At 47.4% G+C, this 9,943-nt stretch overlaps 1 protein-coding gene across 1 annotated transcript; it reads left to right on the top strand.

Moving 5' to 3' along the window:
- The first annotated feature begins 771 nt into the window (after positions 1-771).
- LOC123621493 (purine nucleoside phosphorylase) lies at positions 772-9,635 on the top strand. The gene is made up of 6 exons (XM_045527223.1): positions 772-884; positions 3,975-4,144; positions 7,268-7,371; positions 7,566-7,741; positions 7,837-8,027; positions 8,961-9,635. Exons 1-6 carry the CDS (start codon positions 874-876, stop codon positions 9,176-9,178), a joined length of 870 nt encoding a protein of 289 aa, XP_045383179.1. The 5' UTR covers positions 772-873; the 3' UTR covers positions 9,179-9,635.
- Positions 9,636-9,943: the final 308 nt, after the last annotated feature.

Below are 9,943 nucleotides of genomic sequence, written 5' to 3'. Positions count from 1 at the left end.
TCTGTCCCCCGGCTTGAAGTGTCATGGGGTCAGCCTAGCTCCAGGGATCCTCCTGCCTCAGCCTGCCGAGTAGCTGGGACTGCAGGTGCGTTCCACCACGCCCGGCTAATTTTTTCTATTTACCGTAGAGAGGGAGTCTCGATCTTGCTGAGGCTGTTCTTGAACTGCTGACTTCAAGTGATCCTCCTGCCTTGGCCTGTCAGAGTGCTAGCATTACAGGCATGAATGCCACCGCGCCCGGCCAGGATCTAGGAATTCTTGTCCTGGAACTTTTTCTTTTCCTTATCCGGACCTGGGTGTGCTCTGCTAAGCTCTGTAACCTCCAAGTCAGCCCTGTTGCTAGGGGTGACCCTGCTTCCCTTGTCCAGGAAGCAACGCAGACACAGGCTAACTTCATTTTTAATCTGGGGTTGCAAGATCTAAGGTTTGACATTTTCTCCTGTTGAATCTCTCACAGCTTGCTATTGACACAGCTGAAAAATGAGGTTGCATGTGGACGGTTCCGGGGGCTCTCCTCTGGGCTTCTCGGTCGCTTCCCGAATAGGCCTCCTTGCTGGGAACTGCGGCCCTGCGGACCCGAGTGGGTGCGGGGATGAAATGCTGGATGCCTCTGGAGGGGCGAGGGTCTGGGAAGAATTCTGATTAGCTTTACAGCCCAGCCTCGAGCCACTGGATCAGGGTGGGTTACCACGGAGACAGGGCCGGCCCGCGTGCTCGCCTGCCATTGGCTGGGGACTCCCGGGCTGGAGATATAAGCCAGCCCGGCGAACACAGCACTAACTGGGCTGGCCAGACCCGGCGGCGACAGGTCTGCTCGGCGGCGCGGATCGGAGCTGCAGAGATCAGGCTCATTCAGAGGGCGTCTGCGGGACCATGGAGGAGGGGTAAGGTGGGCAGCAGGCCCGGGGAACTCCGGAGGCCCTTGGGGAGGGGAAATGGCTGTGAGACCTGGAAACATGGCACATTGGGTCCCCAGGGGGTCAGGGGAGGGCGCGAGTGCCCTGGTGATGCAGAGAGGCCTGGCACGGAGCCTGGTGTCGGGGGCAAGGCGGCAGAGCAGTACGATGGCCAGCGCAGGCAGGGACCGGCGCGGGAATCGAGCTGGGGTGGCGCCACCGGAGCAGGAAGGGACCGATTAGTGCAGTGTAGGCTACACCTAAAAGGAGCCGTTGTGTGTCTGTGTGTGTGTGTGTGTTAGGGATGCAAGTGGAGAGGGAAGCATAGCCCCCACTGCAGGCCAAGAAGAGGTCTCCTCACCTCACGCGCTCTTCATAAATTCCGATTCTAGGATCTAGGTAGAGCCGCGAGGTACTTTTGGTGCCCAAATCCGGAGTTCCTCCGTTGGAGGGAAGATTGTTCACCTCCCTTACCAGATCCTCTCCTCCCTTCCCTCCAAATTGGAGGTCTAATTAACCAGCTGGGAATGGAGTCTCCACGGAGAAAAGGAAATCTTATTCATCGTACTAAACAACAGACTCCTGCCCACTCCCGTTCCACCTCACGCTGTTAAAAATCCTTCTCTCTGTTTTGGTCCTGGAATTCCCAGTCCAAGTGACCAGCATTAGGGATCACAGTTGCATTTGGATGCCCAGGGATCCAGAGTGTTCCTGGGGGACTGATAGCCAATGAGTAAGTCCTATGAGCTGTGGCTAGACATGCCAGGTGGCCATGGCTTCAGACTTCATTCATTTTCTTTGCACCTCTTGGGGATGCTATTTGATTAACTTTTTACCAACTTCCTGTGTCTCGCCCACCCACCGATCCCTTGCCCAGCTGCTTTCCTGAGAGTAGCCTGTTGTGTTGTGGACTCAGGTCTGGTTTCCCAGGCTCTGCTTCTGAAGAAAAAAACTTCCTTTGGAGGCTTGTTTAGTAATGTTCACCTCTGTTACACTTCAGTTCCACGTCTGAAGGCAATCTTTGGTCTTCCCAAGGTGGGTGTGACAGAATTGGACTTGGAACTGTGAGAAAAGTTTTGGATTGATTCTTGCTGGTGTAGGGATTCTGGGTGTTTGTCCTTAGGTTCCTGAGGAGCAGAGAGCCTCGGTGGAGAGAAGGGAAGATTGGAAGCAGGCAAGGAGGGAGAAGAAGGGTAGGGAGGAGCCCACGGGCAGGTGGAAAGCAGGAGAAAGTTTCCAGTACCACGTGAAACAGAGCCATAGGTCTTTGGAGCTTGTTAGCAATTTTTTTTTTTTTTTTTTGCGACAGAGTCTCGCTCTATTGCCCTGGCTAGAGTGCCGTGGCGTCAGCCTGGCTCACAGCAACCTCAAACTCCTGGACTTATGCAATCCTTCTGCCTCAGCCTCCCGAGTAGCTGGGACTACAGGCATGTGCCACCATGCCCGGCTAATTTTTTTCTCTATATATTTTTAGTTGTCCATATAATTTCTCTCTATTTTTAGTAGAGATGGGGAGGGTCTCACTCTTGCTCAGGCTGGTCTTGAACTCCTGACCTCAAGGGATCCTCTCGCCTTGGCCTCCCAGAGTGCGTTAGCAATTTTTAAAATCATTTTCAAGCTGAGCCTATAAGGTAGATGGGGCCAATTACATTTCCTCACTTTATACCTGAGGAAAGAAATTTAAGCACAAATTACTTACCTAAAAAGACAAAATTGAACTAGAATCCAGATTGAGTTCTGCTTCCTTCTAGATCAGAAATTCCTAAGCTTAGCTTTTGAATCAGAATTACATGAGGCACTTTTGTGAAAATGCAGATTCTGGGGCCTCTCCCCAGAATTTTTTAATCTGTAGGGGTCGGAACCAGAATCTGTATTTTTATAAGCTTCTGCTGAGAATTTGTGCTGTCAGTCCTGGTTAGCCTTTGACAGCCAGTGTTGTGAATTAGATCTACTTTCTTGTGCAGTAGCTTATCTGGTCTCTGGTCTTGAATTACCTCTTGCGATTCCATATGACAAGGGTCTGTGTGGGCCTGGGCGTCCCAGAACTAAGGATCCAGGGAAGCCAAGAATGGCATATAGATCTCTTTTAGGAGTGTTCTGTGTTAGGAGTTTTTGGCATTCGAAAGATTTAGCCCTGGGCCGGGCATGGTGGCTCACGCCTATAATCCTAGCACTCTGGGAGGCCGAGGCCGGTGGATATTTGAGAGCTCAGGAGTTCGAGACCAGCCTGAGCAACAGCAAGACCCCGTCTCTAGTAAAAATAGAAAGAAATTATGTGGAGAGCTAAAAATATATACAAAACAATTTGCCGGGCACAGTGGCACATGCCTGTAGTCCCAGCTACTCGAGAGGCTGAGGCAGGAGGATTGCTTGAGCCCAGGAGTCTGAGGTTGCTGTGAGCTAGGCTGACGTCATGGCACTCTAGCCCGGGCAACAGAGTGAGACTCTGTCTCAAACAAAACAAAACAAAAGATTTAGCCCTTAGTCTTGGGCTTAGGAAGGAACTGGAGGGATGAGAGTTGGAAAAGAAATTGGGTTTATCCCCGCCCTCAAGTTAGTCTTAATTACATTTTGAGTGTGCTTAGGGTGTAGGTAGGGAAAGTGCTAAGGAGGATCATATTAGGTTTGTCACAGCCTTCAGGAAGGTCTTAATCCCATTTTGACTACTCCCCCTGCCCTCCCTCCTTGGGGCCAGCTCTCTTACTCGCCTTGATTTGACTATTTCATTGCAGTTCTCTGTAGACTTTGGTTTCTTCCTCTCTAAATCTTTGTCATAAGGAGAGGTATTAAACCCACCAATGGAAGCAACACTGGAGTTGGGGCTGTTAGTGGAAACCTAGGCTTCATAAACTTTTGCCAGGCTATGGAGTGCAGGGAGTTTCATGTCAGATTTTCAGTGGGCTTGATTCAGAGGGGGGAGTGAGTGGGTGGGTGAGCATAGTATGGCCTTCCGTCTGTGGAAGTTTCTCCATTCCCTGCTGCCTCAGTATACCTCCCAGCCTTTTGCATTGAAGGTCATTTGTCTATGATGCCCTTGGAACAGAATTCACTTTGGTTTTATTTATTTTTTTCTCCTAGATACGCATATGAGGATTATCAGAACACTGCAGAATGGCTTCTGTGTCGCACTAAACACCGACCTCAAGTGGCAGTGATCTGTGGTTCTGGATTAGGAGGTCTGGCTGATAAAGTAACTCAGGCCCAAGTCTTTCACTACAGCGAGATACCCAATTTTCCCCAAAGTACAGGTACTGGTGGGGGCAAGAGTGGGGAAAAGCAGGGGATGGGACTGAGGGATGTTGATGGGTTTCTGGGAACTCAACCAGGGAGGCCAGTGTTTCTACTCCTGGATCTGGTATTTGACTGAAGACACATAAGAGAGGAGAAAAAGCCCATCATGAATCAGAATGATGGAAGGATTTCCCCTAGTGGAAATCTCAAGATAGACAGGGCAGGTGTGTGTCAGTGAGCCATGATGACATCTTTCCTATGTTTTACTGACTCAACTCCTTAAAGCTCTACAACACCTCCAGCATGTGCCTCTCCCCCACATGTGCCTCCTTCCATACACCATCATCACCACATACACACACACCAGATTTCTTCCAGCCTACAGCTTAAATGGAAAAAGCAGTGTCTCTAGCCTCCCAGGACAAAGTCAAGCCTCCTCTGTCCAATGTCTTCCTGCCATTCCCCATCCCCTCCAGACTTAGGATAAGACACAGCAACAAATGAAACACACAGACTCATATTCTTGCAGAAACATACACAGATAATACAATTGGACCTCTGTGTCTGAGGTTTCACATCTGTGGATTCAAACAACCATGAATTAAAAATATTCAGAAAAAAAGCCCAATAAAAATTAACAGTACAGCTGGGTGTGGTGGCTCACGCCTGTCATCCTAGCACTCTGAGAGGCCTAGGCGGGAGAATTGCTTGAGGTCAGGAGTTTGAGACCAGCCTCAGCAAGAGGGAGATCCTGTCTCTACTGAAAATAGAAAGAAATTATCCAGACAACTGAAAGTAGAAAAAATTAGCTGGGTGTGGGGGTGCACGCCTATAGTCCCAGCTACTCAGGAGGCAAGAGGATCACTTGAGCCCAGGAGTTTGAGGTTGCTGTGAGCTAGGCTGACGCCCACGGCACTCTAGCCTAGGCAACAGAGTAAGACTCTGTCTCAAAAAAAAATTAACAGGATAACAATAAAATGATACAAATAAAAAATACAGTATAATAACTATTTACATAGCATTTACATTGTGTTAGGTATTATAAGTAATCTAGAGATGACTTAAGGTATAAGGTAGGATGTATATAGGTTAAATGCAAATACTCTGCCATTTCATATAAGGGACTTGAGCATCCAGGGATTTTGGTATGGGGGGTCCTGGAGCCAATCCCCTACAGCTACAGAGGGACAACTGTACGTGAATACCCAACACCTGATTCACACTGACCCTCTGGGAGGGGAAAGGGCAGTTGCTCCCTATGCACAGTGGAGCTGGGGGACCTGAGGGTAGCATGTCCAGTATTCCAATAGCAGCTGGAAAGCTCTAAGGCTAAGACTTCGAGAGGGCCAGATGAAATAAGGTCAAGTAAAGCACAAGGGTAGTTTATTTGGTTCACTTAGTTTCACAAATAACTAACTGGCTTATTTATTAATTTTTAAGATTTCTACCTTCCTCTTTTCCCTGGAGAGTTAAGACTTTATTAATAGTTATTTTTTAAACCCTTTGGAGCGAGACTGGGAGTTCAGAGCAGGGAGGTGTGGGAATTTCAGTTGGAGAAGGAAATATTGAGAGAGGGAGGGCAGAGGGCATGGTTCTTTGAGGGAGATAGTAGTGACAGTGGCTCCAGAGGCCACTCCTACTCCCAGTCAGAAGGGCACTGCATTAAGGGACAAGTGGATTAATTTTTTTTAAGTTTATCAACCTGTTTATTTTTTATACTCGGTTTCCTGGGTCAACTTTACTCTATTACTAGTAATTTTTTTTTAAATACATAAGTTCCTCTATTTCTGAGAATCCCTCAGCTCTTCCTCTTGGCTCGGGTCCTTCTCCCTGACCATCCCTTCCCTAAGGGATAGGTTGGCCATCCATTAGAGGAGTCTGCCAGATAAGGGAAATGGTAATAATGCTTGTTATGTCTGTGGGGAGTTACCTTTCAGTCCGAGGCCCCCTCATTCCCCTACATGGGCATGTATTCCCACAGGACTGTTCTGTGAGTCATAAGGAAGGAGGCTTGCCTGGATCCAAATTCAGCCCCTTCCCTCCATGTTCAGTAGCTTCTTGAGAATGGCAGAGTATACCATGAGCTCCCTTGCTGGAGTGAGGAGGCATGTAGTTAGGGCAATATATAAGTACACATTTTGAGAGGTTAAGGAATTTTGGAAGAGGTCTATAATTACTGCATTCACTGTTACCTACTTTTTTCTTTGAGACAGGGTCTTGCTCTGTCGCCCAGGGTAGAGGCACCTGGGTGTCATCATAGCTCAAACTCCTAAGCTAAAGTGATCCTCCTGCCTCAGCCTCCCAAGTAGCTGGGACTACAGGTGAATGCCACCATGCCCGGATAATTTTTGTGTTTTTTGCAGAGATGGGTTCTTGCTCTTTCTCAGGCTGGTCTCGAACTCCTGGCCTCAAGCAATCCTGCCTTGGCCTCCCAAAGTGCTAGGATTATAGGCATGAGCCACTGCACCTGGCCTACTATTATCTACTTTTTTATTTACTTTTACTCTCTTGCAGGATGGTTTTTATTCTTTTGAAATTTCTTTAAAACTCTACTTCTTGGCCGGGCGCGGTGGCTCATGCCTGTAATCCTAGCCCTCTGGGAGGCCGAGGCGGGTGGATCGCTTGAAGTCAGGAGTTCGAGACCAGCCTGAGTGAGACCCTGTCTCTACTAAAAATAGAAAGAAATTATCTGGACAACTAAAAATATATAGAAAAAATTAGCCTGGCATGGTGGAACATGCCTGTAGTCCCAGCTACTCGGGAGGCTGAGGTAGAAGGATTGTTTGAGCCCAGGAGTTTGAGGTTGCTGTGAGCTAGGCTGACGCCACAGCACTCACTATAGCCCGGGCAACAAAGTGAGACTCTGTCTCAAAAAAAAAAAAAAAAGTCTACTTCTTTCTTTGTATGTTCACATTAAACATTCTTACCCTCTTAGCTCTAATCTCAGGTTGTGTTTGTATAATTATGATTAATGTCTGTCTTTCCCATCAGATTTTAACTTTCTGAAAGCAGAGATAATAATGTCTTCTTTTTACTTAATTATACCCTCACGTGCTGAGCACAGTGAGTGACTCACTAGGTGCCAAATGGATATGTGTTGTATGAAAATGCAATCCCATTTCTTTTTGTTTTGTGTGCAGTGCCAGGTCATGCTGGCCACCTGGTGTTTGGATTCCTGAATGGCAGAGCCTGTGTGATGATGCACGGCAGGTTCCACGGGTATGAAGGCTACCCGCTTTGGAAGGTAAATCAGGGGTATAAGCCTAGTTGAATCTAGAAGAAGGGGGAGAGAACTATCCTGTTTTATTACTAGCTATCTGGGCTAGGTAGATTTTTGGTCTCCTTCTTCCTCTCCTTTCATGATATATATCGTGCATATCTGTGTAGGTGGACTGATGAAATTTTGCAAAAACTTTTTTCTCATGTTTTGCTTCTAAGGTGACATTCCCTGTGAGGGTTTTCCGGCTTATGGGTGTGGACACCCTGGTGGTCACCAATGCAGCTGGAGGACTCAACCCCAAGTTTGAGGTTGGAGATATAATGCTGATCCGTGATCACATCAACCTACCTGGTTTCTGTGGTCAGAACCCCCTCAGAGGGCCGAATGATGAAAGGCATGTATCTTGCACCATTGTGTCTAGATGGGTAGGGTTTAAAAGATTTGTCTAAGAGGTGGGAGGGTTTATTTAATTCCATTATTGTGCCCTAGGTTCGGAGTTCGTTTCCCTGCCATGTCTGATGCCTATGACCGGACTATGAGGCAAAAGGCCCTCAGTACCTGGAAACAAATGGGGGAGCAGCGAGAACTACAGGAGGGCACCTATGTGATGTTGGGGGGCCCCAACTTTGAGACGATAGCAGAGTGTCGCCTGCTGCAGCAGCTGGGGGCAGATGCTGTTGGTGAGAAGAGGAATTTAGCTGGAGGCTTGAAGAGGGAGGGATCTGATAAAACAGGGTTGGGAAGGAGTAGGAGATTACAGACCTAGTTGGATTGAGAGAGGATCTCATTTAAGGGAGGGGTGGGCCGGGTGCGGTGGCTCACGCCTATAATCCTAGTACTCTGGGAGGCTGAGGCGGGAGGATTGCTTGAGGTCAGGAGTTTGAGACCAGCCTGAGCAAAAGTGAGACCCCATCTCTACTAAAAATAGAAAGAAATGATCTGGACAGCTAAAAATGTATACAGAAAAAATTTAGCCGGGCATGGTGGCACATGCCTGTAGTCCCAGCTACTTGGGAGGCTGAGGCAGGAGGATCGCTTAAGCCCAGGAGTTTGAGGTTGCTGTGAGCTAGGCTGACACCATGGCACTCTAGCCCAGGCAACAGAGTTGGACTGTCTCAAAAAATAATAATAATAATAATAAATAAGGGAAGGGTGAATTAAACTGACTTCTAGGAAGGCAAAGTGATAAGGTTTGGTGTGTTGCAGCATCACATCTCCCCACTGAGCACCAAGGCTTTAATAGCTACAGTGCTAATGACCTAGCCATAATTTGACTGTTTCTAGAAGTTATTCTAACAAATTTCACCATAGCCACCTTCTTTACTTCTGGCTGGAAGATGGAACTACATCATTACAACTGACTTCAAAATTACCAAAAACAAATGTAGACATAAAGCATAGCACTGGTCATTATAAGAAATATGTGAGGCCCCACTTATTTTAAGCAATACAGAAAAACCTACCTCAACATTAAGTTATTAATAGCTGCTGCTTTGGATGTTTTTTGAGATTTTAAATTCTCAGTGAAGTTATGGATGAAGGTCTGGCTAAAGGGCTAGAAAAAGACTCATTTGAGGATCCTGACAGTTGGTTCCCCCCTTTCTCCCCATCAGGCATGAGCACAGTACCAGAAGTTATAGTTGCACGGCACTGTGGACTTCGAGTCTTTGGCTTTTCACTCATCACCAACAAGGTCATCATGGATTATGAAAGCCTGGAGAAGGCCAATCATGAGGAAGTATTAGAGGCTGGGAAAAAAGCTGCGCAGAAATTGGAACAGTTTGTCTCCATTCTTATGGCCAGCATTCCACTCCCTAAGAATGCCAGCTGACCAGCCCTGGAGTCTTCTGGCATCTCCCATTTGAGTTCCAAGTAGCTGCTACCTACTTTGGCCCCTTGCTGGGGTCACATGCTTCTACCCTTGGGTAGTAGCAGAAAGGAGCAGATATCTCTATCTTTCACCATCCCTACTTTCTCCCACCAGACCCTTCTGGTGCCAGATCTTCTATTGCTCAGCTATATTCTCAAAGCAGCTTTCACCCCTGTTCTTCCCCAATAGCTGGAGCTCATGTCCTACCACGTGTTCATGGGTATGCCCAGGAGTTTACTTGGGCCTTCAGACTCTGCACAGTAGCTGCTACTAATGTTTTCAGATAATATTGTCACATTCCTGGGGGCTCAGTTCTGCCTCACCTAAAGCGCCAGAGACCAAACAAAGACCAGCCCGATGCCTCTTAGACTTTATTTAACACCATAATGTTTTGATAATAAAGAGAAAGATGAAATAATTTCTAATTTTTTTGTGCAGTTTGGGGTTAGGCTGAGGCACAGACCAAGAATGACATAAAAGGACATAAAACCACGTGTCTTGTGGAACTTCTGATTCTCAGACAAGTAGCTAGGAACTGAGATGAGGTCGTATGAATGTAGCAAAGGATGAAGGAAAGGCAAAATGGTGAAAGATAAGGAAAGATATCACGAGATGAGAAGGAAAAGTTAATTTCTGGCATTTGGTAGCCACATCCCTCAGACCAGGCATGCTTCCATCCCTTGCCTTCTGATTGTTTCACACCCTCCCCACCCCGTCCATTCGCTC

The sequence above is a fragment of the Lemur catta genome, chromosome 1 (genome assembly GCF_020740605.2).
Source record: "Lemur catta isolate mLemCat1 chromosome 1, mLemCat1.pri, whole genome shotgun sequence".
Classification (NCBI taxonomy): Eukaryota; Metazoa; Chordata; class Mammalia; order Primates; family Lemuridae; genus Lemur; species Lemur catta.
This window is presented reverse-complemented; position numbering and strand designations above follow the sequence as displayed.